Raw genomic sequence first — 20,147 nt, 5'->3', positions numbered from 1 at the left:
TTATAACCTGTGGCTATGAATGTCCTGTCTGTAAAATGGGGGTGGTGATACTTGCTTAGCAGTCTGAGCATAGAAGCCGAGGAATAAATGAACCATCAGGATTTAATTCCCCTTTCATCCTCAGCTGTGGTTGATGGTGGTATCCTTGTGCTATGGAGAGCAGAGGAGGTCAGCCTCCAGAACTGTCAATCGCCCAGCTGCATGTGCACACACAGAGAGGAGCCTTTCGCTATTTTAATTTGGGTTGATTTGTTTGCATAACGCTGCAGCAAAAGATGCTGGCAAGCAGATTTCTGTGGAGCTGGGAAATACACTTCTCTTTTAGGTCTCCTTTGCAGATCACTTTATTTCTTTCATGCCAAGTCCAGTCTTCAGTCTTCCTCTAAGCGACTCAAGCTTGTTGCAGCTTGCGTCACCCCTTGGGCTGCTGGTGTCATCCTCTTTCTTCTGTCTTTCAAATCAGTGCTGCTGCTCCCAGAGAATTCAAATTCCCTCCTGTCTCGGGCCTGAGCAGTGGCAGGGCTTTGAAGATCAAGAGCCACCTGTGTCAGCATTTGGAGCTTGTTAGAGAGAGAAAAATAATTGTTCTACAGGGGAATTTAGATTTTAATAGTGTTACCTTTTTGTGTGTGGTCAGATTCGTAATTGGAATCCAATAATCGCACAATAAAACACTTTGCAAGAGAAAAGAAAGAGGGAGTGTGAAGTGGATGGGCAGGGCAAGCTATTATTTATCTACTGTTTATGTTACAGTAGCACCTCAGAGTGCCCAGTCATGAACTGGCCCCCAGTGCACTAGGTGCTGTCCATATGCAGCACAAAAAGATCGTCTCTGCCCCAAACAGCTAACAGTATAAGTATAAAACAATAATGAAGGAAAGATAGAAAATCTATTGTGCTTCTCTGGATAGTTCTATAGAGTCAGAGGGATTATTTGATAATCCCAATCCTGGAATTCTTTAACAATACCCAGTGCACTCAAACAGGTCACTCCTAAGCCCCTGCACCGCTCCAGCATGACTCTCTGCCAGGGAATGCACAGGAGTGGGGGACCCAGGGCTGCCTAAGCTGGTCCCACCCCTTTTGGCTGCTGGAGGAGTGTAAAGAGTAGGGCTCAGCAGGGCTTTCCCAGCCTACAAACAATTTTGAGAATTCAAAAACTTTCCATTTCTGCAGCAGGTTGAAACTGGGGCTTTTTTGTGCAAAATGAGGGAGCAAGCTGCTCCTTGCTATAGCCAATAGACTGGAGGTCAAGGACTTACCTGCAATGTAGAAGAACCAGGTTCATATCCCTGCTTTGCAGGGTGAGTATAGAGAGAGAGCTGGGATCTTCATAATATGAATGAATCATTTTATTAACTTTCTAAATTGCTTCTTCCCAGTTTTCAGGGCCAGAATTTATCATTCTGTCCAGTGAACCACCAGTGACTTTACAACTGCCTGGATCCATCATGGTAAATATAATGTTTGGAATTTTGGCCTGATCTGGTGACTCTTAAATTAAATCTCCACGCTACCCTGTAAGACCTGCCTTTAATTCCCAGGCCAGTATTTCCTGTGATGGGAGTCCTACAGAGATAGCATACTGAGACCCTAAAGACAGGTGAGCACCTCACATTGCTATGTCGTGATTCCTGTTGCTGCGGTTAGAGTGAAACTGGTGGAGCTTCATCCATCAAGCCTCAGCTAGGAAAAGCCATTCTAATGCAAAACTTTGGGGAGGTGGATAGATGTCCTCTGAGATTACACAGCACATCATGTACACTATGCTGCCTATGCTAAAGCAGTGAGCACCTGTAGTGTACTTCCCAGATAAAAAACTTAATTAAGCTGGAGCTAAGGCTGAGAGTGCATAGCAGGGATGTTGTGGTAAAAATACTGACAGGAATATCAGTGTTATGAAATAAACAAGTACTGGAAACCCAGGACCTAAAGTCCAACTTGAAAGAGCCCCAGACGCCGTCTGGAAATGGTTGGTTGTGTGCCTGGGGACTCCATACATTTTCGAAAAGTTTGAAATGCTTGTGACATGACTAGGCAGCAGCAGGCCTTGCAACTGATTCCCGTCGGCTGGCCATGGGACCAGGAGACCCAGAGACCAGGAATCCGGCAGGTGTTTCTGCATGAACACGGCACTCATTCTCAACTCTCTGGTTTGTGTTTTCAGACTAAAAAAGGGAAATCCTATTTGTCTCAAAGGGACCTCAATGTGATTCTGCTCAGCGGGCAGTGCCTCGAGGTGAAATGTGACATCAAGTCGAAGGTGAGAGATGTCTTCAATACAGCCATGGCCTACGCGAACCTGGTGGAAAATTTCTACTTCGGCTTAGCTTACCTGAAAGGTACATGGCCATATCTAGTGGCTGCACAGTGGTTCATGACTATAGGAGTCATGCTTGTCTGTACTGATGAATGTGAGTGGAACCTTCTGAGATCCTCAGGTGGAAGGCATTTTAGAAGTTCAGTTTCAAACAGGATTAAGCCCCTCTGGTGTAAACCGTGTCCACTGCAGGAGTGTGCACCAGTGGAGCTACGTGATCTCAGTGTAGATAAGGCCTTAGACCCAGGCTTATCCTGAGGTAGGGCAGAGCCATGTTGCCCCATCAGGAGTTCCAGGAAGCTCTGTGCTTCAGGCAGGCCATATGCCTCCAAAAGCTTCCTCATCTGGTGGGGAAGTGCAGTCTCAGCTACTCCCCTTAAAAAGCCCACCCCTGGCCCTTTGGATTGGCTAGCACCCATGAAACACTGGTGGGGAGCAGTCCTTGTACTCAGAGCACGAGGATTGTGTGAAGTGTCAGGATCTCTTTATGTCCTCCCCACTTCTTGAGTGTCAACAAAGGGCCAGCCCCATCAAACATCTGCCTAGCTGTACAGAGAGTTATCCTGGGTATTTCCAGGATAGAATAAGCCATGAATAACCATCACGGAAGGCAGGGTGGTCTGTGACTCTCTGAGCCCTTCCTGGCAATCTGCTGAAGGGGTAGATGAAAAGCAGTAGAATTCTGCTCTATCAGATGGTCTCCTTCTGCTTCGCTCATCACGGAACCGCTAATTCTCATTTCAGGTAAAGAGTTTTTCTTTTTGGACGATGAAACTAAACTCTACAAAGTAGCCCCAGAAGGCTGGAATGACCAACCCAAGAAGAAAACCTTCATCATTAACTTCACACTCTTTCTGAGGATAAAATTCTTCGTCAACCACTTTAACATCATCCAGTAAGTGCCAGGGTTCTGTCGGCAGCCAAAGAGGAAGGTGGCATTTAATATTGGGGTTCAAAGCTCTTGTGACATTCCCAATTTCTCTTGTTTTTCAGACATAGTCTGACAAGGCATCAGTTTTACCTGCAGCTTCGTAAAGATATTCTGGAGGAGCGGCTGTACTGCAATGACGAGACCTCCCTGCAGTTAGGTGCTTTAGCCTTGCAGGCAGAACTTGGAAATTATGCTCCCGAGGTATGGTAAATAATACACCGCTTCTCAGAGGTGTCCGCCATCAGCCTGTGTGGTTTTCCCCATCACTTACAGTTAAGATGCAAGTTAAATGGCACCTTGACTTCAGTTCTGCTGGCATTTCTCAATAGAGTGAGTGAACCCTAAAGGATTCACATTTCAAGTTCAGATTAGTTGTCCCTAAAGTTTGCCTGACTATGCAGCACTCATGAATCTGCCAAGCTTGGCTGGAAATCTTGGAGACTGGTCCTTCTTGGGAGATTCCTGGTACTTCCTGCTCGCATGGTAAGGCCAGAAATCCCAGAAGATCTCCAGAGTAATTCCAGCCATGGATACAACTCAGAAGCGCAGAAGGGGTTTGCAGAGATGAAAAAAATAAGGAAGAGATTGAAATTAAACATTTGAGCCCCTTCTAAATGTTGCCATTTGGGCTGGGTTGTAGGAAGAGGCAAAGGTACAGGGATGTCAGTGAAGATATTTCTGAACCAGTTGTCCAGTCCCTGGGTGTAATAATTGATGTTTTTTCCATATCAAAAGAGAAGATGTTTACGTCCAGGGCCAGATCTCCAACTGGTGTGGCTCCATCACCTGAAGTGAAATTACATTGATTCATACCATCTGAGGATCTGGCTCTCAGTCTCTGTTGTTGTTTTCCTTAATCTAATATAAAAGTCAAGAAAGAACAGAAATAAAGTACCCATGATAGGGATCTCACTGGGAGTGTTGTCCTCCTCTCTAACAGCTGCAGCAACTCAGAGAACAGAATGGAGGCTGTCTTTGGCCACAGGCAGTTTTAGAATTTAAAGGTGCAGTACACAGGGAACAGAGGCACTACATGTTGCTATGTACACTGGACAATATAGCTAGAGTTTCCAGACTACAGTGTAGGCTATATTCTGCATTGTCTTGTGCAGTTGTCTTGGGGAAGGAAAAGGGGAAGAAGGGCAGGGGACATCTCTTCCTCCCTCTCCAAAGAACACCTGCCCAGGAGCCAGACAGAATGGGGCTAGTTTCCTGAAAGCATGTTGGGGGCCAGCTGACACAGAACTAATGGTGCTCCAAGAGCAACGGAAGCCAGAGCCTCTCTCCTCATGAACCAGTTAGTAACCAGAGGCAGGCATGTGGGGGAGAGATGCTGCACACTTGTGCAGTGGATGTGAGAAGCCGTACTCCTCACACTCCCCTGAGGTAGTGTCCTTGCATCTGCCCGCTATGGCTCTGCATATCATCCCTCTTGGCACGCCTCCAGCAGCAAAAGTCAGAATGGGGCCCCACGCCATGTGTGATGTTGCACGCTGGAGATTGCTGCACCTTCCTTTTGACAGCTCTTCCGCTTTTGCGTGAACTGCACTTTCAGCCCTATCTACAGCGCCTGGGGAACTAACCTTTCCCCCTCTCGTTTCTCCGTTTCCCTCCTGAAGATGCATGGGAAGAACTATTTTCGCGTTGAAGACTACGTTCCTGTGAGCCGGATAGAGAAAATGACCCTGGCATGCATACAGCGAGAACTCACCAAGCTGCACCGCATGAACCACTCCCTCTTTGAAGATGAAGCCGAGCTAGAATTTTTAAGGGTATCCTCCAATGCGTCCAACTTTATTTATTTATTTTGCAGAAGGGCCCTGTCTCTTTCTCCTCAGGCTGTCGTTTCCCTGTCGCCCGTCTGATACAACATCAGAAAGGTGGCAGAACATGTGTGCAAGCTGAGAGTACATATTGGCAGGTTAGGGATAGAAATCCTTTCAAAGACATTGGAGTTAGCAAAGCAACCATGGAAAAACCAGGACATTCAGAGTTATGGATAAACTGACAAGACACTTCAAGGCTGATTGCGGTTACTCTATTGCTATGCACTCCCACTTTTCTCCTGCCTTAAGTGCGAGTGACGTGGGGGGGAACAGAGGGCGGAGAGGAGCGAGCAGCGGGTGGGGCCTCAGGGAAAGAGGCTGAGTGGGGATGGGGCCTCAGGTGGAGCATGGGCGGGGCCTTAGAAGGGAGCAAAGACTGGGTGGGGCCTCAGGGGGAGGGGTGGAGTGGGGGTGGGACCACGGTCCAGGTGCTAGTGGCCCCCCCACTTCTAGGGAGCTTCTGGTGCTTCTGCCTGGCAACCATAATGGGCCCCTTCCAAGTGTGAGCCATTGGTGCCCTTGTAAACCCAGTACTGCCTCAGAACCTCCTTTTTCAATGTATCTGGTACAACTAGATCCATCTTGTACCTGTATCCATTAAATGCTAGTTTCTCCCATCTCCTATACAATATTTCATCTCCAAGCTTTCCCATTGTGGCCAGAAAGCTTTCACAGTGGTAGTGTGAGGGAATGCTACTTTCCAGGGTTGCTGCATTTGCCAGTTGATTTTCCAATCACACACTCTCCTGATAGCAGGATCCTCTCTTTGGGAAAATTTTAATTGCTCTGGGGTCCATTCCTGCAACCCTCTCCCCATTGTTGCAGTGAATGAACTCTCTGTTCGACCTTGTATTTAGCTGTGACACTCTGGGTACCATTCCCAGACCTGGAGAAGAGACCCTGTGTAGCTCGAAAGCTTGTCTCTCTCATCAACAGAAGTTGGTCAAATAAAAGATATTACCTGACCCACCTTGTGTCTCTGATATCCTGGGACCAACATGGCTACAACACCACTGTTTGTCTAGGTGTGAGTTATCTGTGTGTGTGTGATTTTTAATTTGTCTTCTCCCTCCCCCTACATCTGAAATATTGAGATCAGAGCTTCTCTGAACATTAGCCATTTTCCTGCAGTGACACATGCCTTTATTTATATAATCAGTTCAGCTGAATTGCTACTTAATTGTGTTAGTTTATTGTCTAACTCTGTCACTGGAATTGATTAGATGGGCTGATTTCGCTCTCTCTCTTCTGCCACTTAATTCCATGTGGAATGTAGGGCCTTCACTGCTGCCTTCCATCTTTGCAGGTCTCCTATTGCCATCTTAGCATTTTCTCATGTCATTTTGATAGCTTTCAGTTCTGCTTCTACTGTGTCTTTCCATATTATCCTTGGTCTACCTTGTTCCCTTTTGCCCGGAGAGTTCCAGTCCAACACATCTCGTTATGTTATTCGGTCTTTCCTCCATGTGTGTCCAAGCCATCTCAATTTTCGTTCCATAATTTCCTGTCTGATTGGTTTCTGTTTCATCGTCCTTCAGAGTTCTTCATTTGTGATTTTTTTTCTGGCCATCTGATACTGAGGATTTATCTGAGGCAGCTGTTTATGAGAACTCGGAGTATAGATAGGAAGGTCTTAATAAGTCTCCAAGTTTCTGCACAATATCGTAAGACCAATTTTAAAATGGTGTTAAATCTTCAAAGTTTAGTTTGGAGGGCAAGATTTCTGTTTCTCCAGGTCAGCTTTAGAGTTACAAAGGCATGTCTGGCTTTTGCTGTTTTGGCTTTATGTCTTCACCTGTTCCACCTGTTGTATTTACAGTGCTGCCAAGATACATGAACTATCAGACCTCTTCTCCATTAGCTGCAGAAAGTATTCCTAGTGTTTCATGTTGTTTGTTGATTCTCATAGTATTAGTTTTCTTGGTGATGTTTAATGGCCATCCCATCATGCATAGCAAATCCAGTGAAAAAAGTAGCTCTGTTAGTTTGTGTTTCAATGACTACATCTGTATAAAGTGTCACCAACATGACATACACATGGTGAGAAAGTTAGTGCATAAAGTAAGGACATGCAAATTCTTCCTCCAAATATGAAACAGGATTTAAAGACTAAGGCCAAGATTTGGCTATTGGTTTTGAAGGCCTCAGATTTTGGGTGCCCAGCTCAACCCACTGTAAAGGGTCCTGATTCTTAGAGGACAGACACTGAGCACGTTCTGAAAACCAGGCCCCTTTAAAGTGACTCATTTTTGGTCTCCCAAAATCTTTGAGAAGCTTGGGCTAAGAGGCTGGATTGGCCTGATGGAGAATGAACTAGATCACAAGTTCTCAGCCTTGCTTTGACCTACAACTCACAAAATGGATGAAAAAATCACCCTGTGGCTTGCCGTATCCCACCAGACCTTTGCAAGGGATTGTGAGATTTGGGTCACAGGATAATTGTTGAACACGTTGTAGCAGGGTGAGGAGGTATAGAGATGTTGGGGGAGGGCTTGTAGAATAAGAGGACAATTGGGTGCTTCTCCCACTCTACTCCAGCCTACATACCTAGCTCCAGGGCAGGGACAGTGCTGGTCCCCCCGGCTGCAGTGCTGGCTTCTTGAAGCACTGCTCCCATTCCCCTGGAGCTGAGCCTTGTGCAGGAAGGGCATGGGGCTGAACAACTGCTCTGGAATTTGGTAGAGTCCTGGTGGGAACCAAATTCTTCTTTCCAAAGCTGCTGTCGGGCTTGGCCTGCACTTTAATTACAATTTAGCGAGCCCCAGAGCTGAAGCTTCCTGGTGAGTCAGTAGCTTGTAACGTATATTTTTTTAAAAAAAGAAAGAAGAACCATGGGGCAGTAGCTCCAAGTGAGATTATGGAAGGCAGAGAGCTGTTTTTTCCTTGACACTAAGATTTCCAGAGGTTCTTTACAATGCATAAAGCAAATCCTACAAGCACATAGTGCCCGGGCAGCCTTGACTCCTGATACCCATCTCTTAGCAGTTTTAGCACTATCAGTGTGTTTGCTGCATTTTGTATTGTTTTGGTTTGATCAGGGGAACAAAGACCTGGAGAAGAAGGTGGGAAGGAACAAAACTGAATAATTGTGAAGTGGCATTAACCCCCAAGCAGACTTCTGCTCAGGACTCTGCACTGTATCTAAATAGAAGTGATACTGAGCACATGCATCCATTGTAATTGTCAGAGCACTGTACAGACAAGTAACGAGTCCTCACAGCCTCCCCTGTGAGGCAGGAGGGGAAGGGTTATGGCCATTTTACAGATGAGAAACTGAGGCAGGGAGAGGTGACATGACATCCCCTAGATCAGATGGTGAGTCAGTGAGAGAGCTGGGATGAGAATTTTGAATGGGTTTCCAAGACTTAAAGAGAGTGGGAGCACTCAGGGGAGTCACTGCTCCCTATCTCCCCTCCTCATTGTCTGCCTTGGTTCCCCTTGGGTTTGCTGCTTTCTGCTCATGTCCTGGGATCACAGCACTGGGCTCTGTGTGATATTTAGCATGGATTGTACATAACGCCGAGTAAGTGCACCCCTCTCCCTCTCTGAAAAGGTGACTCAGCAACTCCCGGAATATGGGGTGCTGTTCCACCGGGTGTCCCAAGAGAAGAAGGCAGCCGGAGGGGATACTGTCCTGGGAATCTGTGCCAAGGGCATCATTGTGTACGAGATGAAAAACCACACCAGAATTGCCAGTTTAAGATTTCAATGGAGGGAAATGGAGAGGATTTCAGCTCATGTGAGTATGATCCCAATGAACCGTTACCCATCCACACTTGGTTACTCCCCTCGGTCTGTTCCTTTGGTAAATACAAACATCTACTTCAGAGCCATGCTCAGAATCATTAGGCACAAGACATGCCCATTTTTGACGCAGTTCAAAAAACATTGGGATCCAGCTGTGGGGTTCTGAGCATCCCAATGCTCAGTGATGGTTGGCTCTTGAGGTCTAACCCACTTCTAGGAGCTGATGTTCACCCCCTGTAGGACTGCGTAACCTAGACCTGGGGAACATTATTTGTGTAAAACCTTTTTTGGACAAAAATGCAAATCCAAAACAGTTCACAAATTTGAGCCGATTTCAGTTGGGGGAGGGAGGAAAGGTTTTTTGGGGGGGGAAATGTCAGAATTTTTGTTTTGGAATTTCCCCCAGTTTTCATAGATTCCAAGGCCAGATCTTGGAGAAAAATATCCTCTAAAACCATGTGAAAATGTGATAACCCCCTCCCCCAGAAATGAAACAAAATATTTCATTTGACCCCATATTAATTTTTTTTTATTTTTTTAATTCACTTTTTACTTTTTTGGTTCAGCCATCAACTGAACAATTGGCTAGTCACATGGCTCCAGCATAGCCCTCAGTGTGGGCCATAGCAGAGGGATTCTATCAGACAGCTTGTAGCCTGCTGCTCTAACCCATATCCATTTCTCCCTCCCCTCTCCTCTCCTCCCTCTCTGCCTTTCTCTTTTTTTGATCCCTCTGCTACTCTATTGGGTCACTGTGGCAATTGTCCCTTCTTCTCCCAGATCCCTCTTTGTCCCCCTGCCTTTCTATACACTGATGTGCTATGAACAGTGTTATGGGACTGCAATACCACACCCCACCCCGCCATGGCATTCTGACATTAGAAGTGTATCAGCCAATCACCACACAGCCATCCACTCCCTTCCCACCACTAGCCTGCTTGCCCCTTTAAGGCATTTGCAGTCTGCACTCTGACTGGCTAAAATGTCATCATTCTTAGGTCCAAGTTTTCTGATGGCTACTGATCCTGCTGCCACTGAAGTCCATGTCAGAAGCCCCACTGATTTCAGTGGATGTTAGGACAGGACCCAAATGCAAATGAGTGACACCCCACTCACGCATATCAGAGTTGTGGAAAGAGTTCATTGCACTTACAGAGTATACACCCAGCCCAGATATATGCCTGGACAAACTAATATGATTCTATCGGCAAGCTTTGCATTCCTCCGGGAAATGTCCTCGGTGGAATATAAAGTGAAAGGTGCATTTTTATTTCCTTTAGAGAAAAAAGTTCACGATTGAAAGCAACTTCAGTGGCAAAAAACACACATTCGTCACCGACACGGCAAAGACTTGTAAATATATACTGGACCTCTGCTCGGCCCAGCACAAATTTAATGCCCAGATGCATTCCAGGCAGCTTCAGCAAGCTTCCTCCGGTGAGTGCCATAGATACTGTCCGTCACACGGGGAATAGGCGAGGGCAGGTTTGGTAAAGAATAGAGGAAGCTCAAGGAGAGGAGAGATGCTGGTTGGGTAAGGCACTGAGCTGGGAATCACATCTGGGTTTGCCATTTGGCTCCACCACAAACTTCCTATTGTCCTTGTGCAATCAATTCATCTCACTCTGACTCAACTGTCCCTCTGTAATGTTTCCTGACCTCACAGGGGTTGGGAATCTGTGAGGTTGAATTAACACTGGGAGATGCTATGGAGACATGTGCCACAAACTAGCTTAGTATGAAATAAGCTTTATTATACTTAGCTGCAGGAACTGTGCTAGGAATTTTGAGGACAACAGATCAGATCTAGCCCTGGTGCAAGCAGAGACATGTTCCATTGCAGTCAATGGCTGTTGTGCCTACTTGTGCAAGGGCTGAATTTAGTCCATTAGGAGTTTTTGCCTGAGTGAGGACCAAAAGTGAGGTTTACTTGGTCCTGTCTCAGCGCAGGGGGCTGGGCTTGATGACTTCTCAGGTCCCTTCCTGCCTGACATTTCTATGATGTTATGATTATTATATAGCCCTCTGCATCCACAGCTCTCAAAGTATTCTGCAGAGGTGGGTAAATGTAATATATATGGGGAAACTGAGGCAGAAGCGAGAGGGAAATAACTTGGCCAAGGTTTCACATACCTCTGTTGATTTCAGTGGTGCTACACTGATTTACACGAGCTGAGGATCTGGCCCACTGACTTCGGTGAAGTTATGCTAATTTCTGCCAGCTGCAGATTTGGCCCTGTCAGTCAGTGGCAGAGCTAGGAACCCTGACTCTCATACAAGTGTGCTAGCTATTAGGTCAGATTGCCCCTCTCTCGAGTGGAAGTGTTGCATGCTGGGCAATGAGGCTATTTCACGGGCACAGACTGGTTAATATTTCCAAAATTCTTTCATAGGAGACAAAGTTCTTGTACAATTTAATTAACAGGAAATCACTCTGCAGAGGTGTTAGAAAGTAGCAGAAAGGAGGTTTATGTCTAGGTCCCTACAAAATTCACGGCCATGAAAAACACTTCACAGACTGTGAAATCTGGTCCTCCCCTGTGAAATTTGGTCTTTTGTGGGCTTTTACCCTATACTATGCAGATTTCATGGGGGGAGGGGGAGAGGAGACCAGTGTTTCTCAAATTGGGGATCCTGACTCAAAAAGGAGTTGCAGGGGGGGTCACAGGGTTATTTTAGGGGTATTATGGTATTGCCAACCTTACTTCTGTGCAGCCTTCAGAGCTGGGTGGCTGGAGAGTGGCAACTGTTGGACGGGCACCCAGCTCTGCAGGCAGCACCTCACCAGTAGCAGCACAGAAGTAAGGGTAGCAGCGCCGCAACCCCCCCGACAATATCCTTCTGACCCCCCCCCCCCAACTCCTTTTTATGTCAGGACCCCTACCATTACAACACTGTGAAATTTCAGATCTAAATAGCTGAAATCATGAAATTTACAATTTTTTAAATCCTATGGCTGTGAAATTGACCAAAATGGACCATGAATTTGGTAGGCCCCTACTTATGTCCATGGAACCTTCTGTGTTGTTTGGGTTCCTTTTACTTCTGATTTAACACCGGACAGCTGTGATCAGTCTACAAATGAGACCTGAGATTGCACCATCAGGCTTGCTGAGTAACAATATTCTGTAATGAAAATGATTACATTCAAGATATGAGGGAGCAAAATTAATTAGGAGGCAGGAAAATTATAATGCAAGCCCTGATTACAAGTGTTTCAAATCAGTCTTGTTCAAGCCTGTTCAGTCTTGTGCAAGCCATTAGCCTGATGGGCTGGGGCATCAGATCCTGAGTTCAGAGTTAGCTCGTCGTTGTGGGTTCTCCTGGATGGGATTGGTTCCTTGAAGGTAGGTGGCAGTGACTCTTGTTCAGAATTAGACTCTCTTTGCAACCCAGTGCAGGTCTTTCCCCAGCAAGGCAGAATCCCTTCCACATGAGTGTCTAGGAGAGCTCCCCTTTTACTACTGCCTGGCTCAGATGCATCTGCCACATTTTCTGCAGATCTTAATGCAGCTCCCCACTCAGCCATCACTATGGTAACTCTCAGACTTTGCTGAGATGAACAGTTAACCCTTTCAACGCCTCTTAACAAATGCCTCTGATCAAACCCACTGAGGAAACGGGCAGCCTAGGTGTAATGAAACTAAAAAGCAACATTCCAGAGGGCTACAAAAATGTCTAGTAGGGAGAGGCACTGGAGATCAGGGTCAAACAGGGGAGGAAGTGGGGAATGTGCAGCCATATTGATATCCAAACCTCCAACTTGCAACCCCCTTTGTCATGGCAGCAGGGTTTCTGTTGTACTTCTAGGTATGTCCTTAACTATCAGCTGCCCCCAAGTCCCCTTTAAGGAGTATGACAGCCCATTGAGAGAGAACCTGAATAAATTAATATTGACTCCGTCAGCTTTAACTTTCGTTGGGCCTGGAGGCGGGGATGTAAATAGATTAATAGAATTCCCAGGGCAGAGGCACCACTGGGACCATCTAGTCTGATCTACTGCCTAACACAGGCCAAAGAACTGCCCCATAATAATTCCTAGCTCCGAGCTTTTACGAAAAAACATCCAGTCTTGATTTAATAATTGCCAGTGATGGAGAATCCACTGCAATCCTTGGTAAGTTGTTCCAATGGTTAATTAACCTCACTGTTAAAAATTGACACCTGATTTCCAGTCTGAATCTGTCTAACTTCAGCTTCCAGCCATTGGAGTGTGTCAGACCTTTCTCTGTTAAATTGAGAGCTCATTATGCAATGGTTGTTCCCCATGTAGATATTTAGATCGTGATCATCTCTTTATTAAACTAGAGTTCCTTCAGTCTATCACTATAATAAGGAATGTTTTCTAATCTTTCAATCATTCTTATGACTCTTCTCTGACCCCTCTCCAGTGCTGCAGATCCTTTATTGCTGCCCCCAAATCTGGCTATCAACAAGAAATTGGTGGTTTCACTTAGAGGTGAGACGTTAGATGTCGTTCACTGCCACCAAAATAGTCCCTTCTTCACTAGTATAGAGTGTGCAGGTGCTGAGTACCCACTCCCTGATCCCTCTCTGATGTTGTGGGAGCATGTCTCCTCCGATACACGTGTGTTGGGCTGGTGGCCCATGACACAGGTGAGCATCAGCTGATCACAGCTGCTCCAGACCTCTGCAGACAGAACCTTCCAGTTCCATTGACAGATTTGTTAAATGTACATTTCAGAAATGCATTCAGGTTTAATGGAGCTGCACACTGTATCTTCCTTAGTGGAGACTGAATTTTCAGAAAAGTTCACATGAATGAAAGCCAAATCCAAATGAAAACCACAATACCTCCTATGATATAATAGAAAATGCTTGAAAACCCTTTCTCACACTCCAGCTTCTTGATAGGTTTAGGAATATCAGAACAACTATAGATAGTGTCAGGCTTTTTGTAAGGATGGCATGTTGAAAAGGCTAGACAGAAAGCAGTTCTGAACATAAAAGGCTGGAAGAAAGTCCGTGGATTTATCTTTTTCTCATTCACCCTTCTCCCTCAGAGGACAGCAAGTTTATGGAAATAGTCAAATCAAATTCTGCTTATGCAACTCAGCACGAACATCTTGCCCTGATTCAGAGACTGTCCTGCTCAGAAAATATCTTGTACGGGGCCAACCTGGAGCACATGTCTGCTGGGATGATGAGCAAGTCTTGCGATAACCTCAGTGTGGAAAAGAACAATGGGATTGGGGACAAAAGCAATCTAGGCAGGTGAGTTTAAATTGGCTTTTTCCTCTGAATGGGACTAAAAAGCAGATGTTAGCTCAACAACCGGGCTTGTGATTATTACCTAAAACCTTTGTCTGACAGGGTGTCAGATTCTAGAACTCTGCATGGAGGTGCAGTGTTACTTTTGCTGATTTACTCTGACATCAGACCAGGAGGGTCCTATTAGCTCCAATCTTGGAGCATACAAAGGTTTGAAAATCTCTGAGCCAGAGGGGACTAGTGGCAGACACAGAAGAGGTCCTGTAGTGAGAAACCCTAAAAAGCAGCCAAATTTAGGAGAAAGCTTTAGGTTGAGGTTTATATTTTATTGTTAAGTTAATAAAGGCAAAGAGAGAGGTTTCGTGTGTGCGTATTTTATATAGAGTATGGTGGGAACTCTGCCCAATACGATAGCCTGGACTTGTATGGTTAAGGTTACTTGGCCTTTTCTGTAGTGTCATACAACCCCACTTCACAATATGCTTCCACCAAAGTGCATCCTTTCCCTTCAGATGTTAACTTGTGAGGTATTCCGCCTAAAGTGATGAGCAAAGCGCTGCCTTGCTCCTGTGGTGTCCTCTTCTCTACCAGCTTGTGCCCTGGGCAGGGGACTTATTTGTTTAGCACCAGTTTCCTGCTCTACATCACATGGTCTAGTCATAATAACAGTGTCCCTAGGCTTTGCTCTCATTTGGGCTGAAATTAACTATTTTGTTTCAGGTCACTGCAGACTTCTTTCAGGCCCCGTATTTCAGAGCTAGCCTGTGCCCTTTGTTAATATTTGTATTGTGTTCACACCCAAAGGCCACACCCATCAGGATGGGTTCTCTATTGGGTTAGATGCTGAACATACACAAAGGAAGACAAAGAGCGAACAATATAACAAGTAAGAACTTGAGTCAGAACTGGTGTCACGTTTGTTTCCAGATACAAAAAGCAACCCATTTGCCTTTCATTTTGGATTAAGGGAAACAATGAAAAAAAGAGATAACAAAAGTGAAGTCTTCATGAGAAAGCACAGTGTGTGTGTGTCTCCTCTGTGGCAGGTAGCATTTGGCCTGAACAAGGGCAGGGTGTTTAGTCTGGAGACGAGAAGGTGGAGTGGGGACATAACAGTGTTCAAATATGTAAAATGTTTTTATAAAGAGGAGCGTAAATTGTTATTTAAATTGTTCTCCTGATCCACTGAGGACAAGACAAGAAGCAATGGGCTTAAATTGCAAGGGAGGTTAGTTTGGACCTCAGGAAAAACTTCTTAACTGTCAAGTAAGTTAAGCTCTGAAATAAAATACCTAGGGATGTTGTGGAATCTCTGTCATTAGAGGTTTTTAAGAACAGGTCAGAGAAATAGCTGTCAGGGATGGTCTAGATAATACGTAGTCCTGCCTCAGTGCTGGGGACTCAGTCCTTTCCCGTCCTTCTATGATTCTATGTTTAAAGGTGCAGTACATAGAAAACAGAATGAGAATTTTTCCTTTCGCTGACATTACTACACGCATCAATGTGTGGGTGGTTGCTGTAGCTGCACAAGGTTCCTGAGGCCTTTAAGAGATTTGAATGCCATCTGAAGTGCTATGAAGTAGAACAAAGCCTAGAAGAGAGAGGATCACTATAGAGCCCCCCATTCCAGGGTAACAGAGTCCCACCAGACAAAAAGTCCATATGCTGTTTCAGGCAGTCTTCCATTCTGACCTGAGGTTCAGTATCACTTTTCCAGTGGCCGGTAAGGGAACCCAGCCCTGTCTGCTACTAAGGGTTCCAGCCCAGGGACCATATATATAGCAAACCAGGTCTCAGACCCTGTTGCTGTTTCCCCAGACCCCTTCTACCCCAACTGTATATCTCCTTGCCTATCTCTGGGAGCTTCCTCTGCTCCCCTTCTTGGCCTTTCGCTGGACCCCCCAGTCCAGGGCAGGACCCCAGGGTTTACTTTCCCCTGGATCTTCTCCTTGTCCCTGGCCAGTTCCTTTTCTATCTAGGGAGTGACTGCAGACCTCCTTCCTGCTTTCACTTCCTGGCTTTACACTCCTAGCCCAGCTCCTCCCCCGGCTGGGCTTTACCTGCCATTCATGCTTAGCAATTCCTGGTTCCCCTCCAGGTGCAGTGTCCAAGGTTAACTGGCTGCTTCGGGCCAACATTAACCCGCTCAGGGCTTGTGTGGGGTGGACACCCCATAGCAGTCCTTTAATGAGCGGTCGAGTAGTGGATATCAATTGAAAGCTAATGACAGCCATACTAAGCCCAGCCTTCTCTGATGAGGCGATCTAGTGGCCTGAGCATATGTCTGGAGCCAGGAATTTCTCTGTTTCCATCTTGGCTCTGACCTGCTTTGGAAAGTTTTTTTGAAGATGGAGAGTGCTGTTGTCTATTTGTTACATTAATGTCAGTCTCCTTTGTTGCTTCTAGCTCATACTCTGGATTGTCCCAGTCAGAAGTACACATTAGTTTCAATGAAAAAAAAAGAAGCTATGACTGTCTCTCTATCCATTCAACTCAGAATACTGCCAGCAGTGAGTATGCTAGATTGTGATGCACTCGGAGTGCAGCAGTGATCTGAAAAGGAAACATAACTGGCACCATGGGGCTCAAGGTTCATCGTGTCTCAATGATAGCAGATCAGATGTACTCACTTTACAATGACAGGTTTCAGAGTAGCAGCCGAGTTAGTCTGTATTCGCAAAAAGAAAAGGAGTACTTGTGGCACCTTAGAAACTAACAAATTTATCTGAGCATAAGCTTTCGTGAGCTACAGCTCCCTTCATCGGATGCATTCGGTGGACCGAATGAGCTGTAGCTCACGAAAGCTTATGCTCAAATAAATTTGTTAGTCTCTAAGGTGCCACAAGTACTCCTTTTCTTTTTGCGAATACAGACTAACACAGCTGCTACTCTAAAACCTGTCATTATGCAAGGCACTGAATTTAGCCATATGGAGTCCACCGAATGCATCCGATGAAGCGAGCTGTAGCTCACGAAAGCTTATGATCAAATAAATTTGTTAGTCTCTAAGGTGCCACAAGTACTCCTTTTCTTTTCACTTTACAATGTAAAAGATCATTGTTCAAATTACCCTGGGCTCAGCGACTCAAGTTGGGTTCTTTATTTCCTCTTCATTAACACTAGTAATAAGGGTCCGGCAGACCAAACTATTCTTCCAGTGATGCCCCATTGTCTTCAGTGAGGTTGCTTAGCTGTATCTAAAGGCCTGACATAAGGCGGCCCAGGTGTTAGTGAGAGTGGAATTTGGCCTTCCAATGGAAATATAACAACAATTTTGTGGTTGATGCATGAGGTGGCAGAGAACGCAGCTCCCCCTTCTATGCCTGTGCTGGTACTGTAGGAGTAAAAAGCCATAGAAACCGATGTTAGACACTGAAATCAGCAGCTCTGACTCTCAGACATGCCAAAGCAGATCTGATGAAGATGAAGATGTCATTTTTACACAGCCCCTTTTCAGAGCAGAGCCACATTTTCAATGTCCACATTGCAGTAAGTGACGTGGTACGACGGGTGACTCCAACCAAAAAGCCATTGCCACAACTGGTCCTTTTGGATCCCATGACAGCATGGGCCTCCTCAGCTGGCAGGAAGGGCATGGAGATGAAGGCCCAGATTTGAGAAAGCGCTTTGGCATTGCTGCACTCGGCATGGCAATGCCTAACTAATTTAGAAGCCGAAATCTCATTTTCAACAGGGATGGCAGCCAAAATACCATTGACAGTCGATGGGACTTCGGCTGCTAAATCTGCTAGGTGTTGCAATGGTGAGTGTAGAAAAACCTAAATGACAGGTTTAGAGTAGCAGTCTGTTAGTCTGTATCTGCAAAAAGAACAGAAGTACTTGTGGCACCTTAGAAACTAACAAATTTATTAGAGCATAAGCTTTTGTGGACTACAGCTCACTTCATTGGATGCATAGAATGGAACATATAGTAAGAAGATATATATATATATCTTCTTACTATATGTTCCATTATATATATATATATATATATATATATATATATATATATATACAGAGAAGGTGGAAGTTGCCATACAAACTGTAAGAGGCTAATTAATTAAGATGAGCTATTATCAGCAGGAGAAAAAAACGTTTGCAGTGATAATCAGCCTTCTTGATTATCACTACAAAAGGTGTAGTGGGATTTGGATACTTAATTTCCATAAACTCCTTTAAAGATCCCAGCCTGGCCCAGCCCCCTTACTGCTATTTATTCTTTGTATTATCATAGCACCAGTCATGGACCAGGCCCCCACTGTGCGAGGCACTGTACATTTCTAGGTGTATTTCAGTAGTGCCTAGGAGCCCCACTCATGGACTGGGACCATCTTGTGCTGTACAAACCCAGAACAAAAAGATGGTCTCTGACTGTCTAAATAGAAGTGGTCCCTCCAAGTGAGGGGAAATATGCATAGGTGGGACATTGTGAGGGAAGCTTGCACTGTAGTGCTTACCCATTCTGTAGATACAAACAGGACACCAGTCTCCAGGGCTCTCCATCTAGCACCTCTCAGCTGCAGCGTATTAATGTAAAAAAAGGAATAATGAAATTAAGCATTAAGTTGAAATTAAGAAATTAAGTTGAAATTAAGCATCTTAACTTCTAAACACCTAAATGGTCAAAGAATGTCATGTCCCCTCCTTGTCTGCACTTGTCTGTTTATTCCAGCTGTTTTGTTTCTGCAGCCCTGGGTTCCCCAATCAGCCAAAGAGAGAATATGCTGGCTGGATTAGAAAGAGAAATCATTTGTGTCACTTTAAAACGAGATCCTAAAAATGGCTTTGGTGAGTAAGGGGCATGAATGGTATGTTTGTTACCAGGACTGTCCGAGCATGTATATAGGCCTTTAGATTCTTTCTTTCTTTCTTTCTTTCTTTCTTTCTTTCTTTCTTTCTTTCTTTCTTTCTTTCTTTCTTTCTTTCTTTCTTTCTTTCTTTCTTTCTATCAAATGAACATGGCAGATATTAAATGGATTAAACACTGGCTAACTGATAGGTCTCAAAATGTAACTGTAAATGGGGAATCATCATTGAATGGGTCTGTTTCCAGTGGGGTCCCCCAGGGATTGGTCCAGTGGGGAACAAATATTAAATAATCAGCTCTTTGGTCTTTAACAGAGAAAGGTCTAACACGAGTCAACAGCTAGAAATTGAAGCTAGACAAATTCAGACTGGAAATAAGGTGTAAATTTTTAACGGTGAGAGTAATTCACCATTGGAACAATCTCCACCACTGACAAATTTTAAATGGAGATTGGATGTTTTTCTAAAAGATCTGTTCTAGGAATGATTTTGGGGCAGTTCTCTGTCCTGTGTTATACAGGTAATCAGACCGGATGATCACAGTGGTTCCTTCTGGCCTTAGAATATATGAATCTATAGGGAAAAAAGTGCATACTTAAAGTTAAATGTAAACTGAAGTGCTTCCCGAACCAGGATTTCAATGAGGCAAAATCAAAGAGCTCCATTCCCCAGAGTATGCAGATAACTTATGGCAATGGAAAAGATGCTTTTGTTCTCCTAAGGTTCATTTTTCTAATAATACCAGCTTTTCCAACTTCTCATGCTATCTCATTTTTGCAGGTTTCGTAATTATTGGAGGAGAAAATGTGGGGAAATTAGACCTTGGAATATTTATCGCATCAATTATCCCTGGGGGACCTGCAGACAGAGCTGGGCATATCAAACCAGGTCACTGTCCCCAGTTTTTAATTAGAATTCAAATGCTTTCATTGTTTAAAATGAACTGATCTGGCCTTATTTTCCTTCCCCCCCCCCATGTGTTTTGTTTTAATCCTGTTCTTAGGGGGACGACTCATCTCCGTGAATAATGTTAGCCTCGAGGGTGCTTCTTTTAATACAGCAGTTAAAATGATACAGAATTCTCCTGATGTCGTGGAACTGATCATCTCTCAACCCAAAGGTACAATAGGGCTTGGGAGGTGAATGGTTTTATGGGCCATGTGAGTGGTTGGCTCAGGGCACTGGTAATGGAATACCTTTGGAGGCTTTTGCCTCTAAACTGCAGGTTATAATTCAGCCCAGGTCGGTAGTGAGTGCACGTGACCAAAAGTAGATACCCTGTCCA

The 20,147-nt window shown here is 44.9% G+C and overlaps 1 protein-coding gene across 1 annotated transcript in view; it reads left to right on the top strand.

Annotated features, from left to right (window-relative positions):
• FRMPD2 (FERM and PDZ domain containing 2) overlaps positions 1 to 20,147 on the top strand; it is a 127,295-nt gene that overhangs the window by 46,161 nt on the left and 60,987 nt on the right. Inside the window, exons 10-21 of the mRNA XM_038410070.2 lie at positions 1,383 to 1,454; positions 2,168 to 2,342; positions 3,065 to 3,215; positions 3,314 to 3,452; positions 4,871 to 5,023; positions 8,631 to 8,816; positions 10,105 to 10,261; positions 13,849 to 14,059; positions 16,463 to 16,566; positions 18,746 to 18,844; positions 19,643 to 19,750; positions 19,866 to 19,982. Coding sequence (XP_038265998.1) covers positions 1,383 to 1,454; positions 2,168 to 2,342; positions 3,065 to 3,215; positions 3,314 to 3,452; positions 4,871 to 5,023; positions 8,631 to 8,816; positions 10,105 to 10,261; positions 13,849 to 14,059; positions 16,463 to 16,566; positions 18,746 to 18,844; positions 19,643 to 19,750; positions 19,866 to 19,982 — 1,672 coding nt within the window. The remainder of the gene's footprint in view (positions 1 to 1,382; positions 1,455 to 2,167; positions 2,343 to 3,064; positions 3,216 to 3,313; positions 3,453 to 4,870; positions 5,024 to 8,630; positions 8,817 to 10,104; positions 10,262 to 13,848; positions 14,060 to 16,462; positions 16,567 to 18,745; positions 18,845 to 19,642; positions 19,751 to 19,865; positions 19,983 to 20,147) is intronic.

Source organism: Dermochelys coriacea, chromosome 7, assembly GCF_009764565.3.
Source record: "Dermochelys coriacea isolate rDerCor1 chromosome 7, rDerCor1.pri.v4, whole genome shotgun sequence".
Classification (NCBI taxonomy): domain Eukaryota; kingdom Metazoa; phylum Chordata; order Testudines; family Dermochelyidae; genus Dermochelys; species Dermochelys coriacea.
Note: the sequence above shows the minus strand (reverse complement) of the source record. Positions and strands in the feature narration are given on the sequence as shown.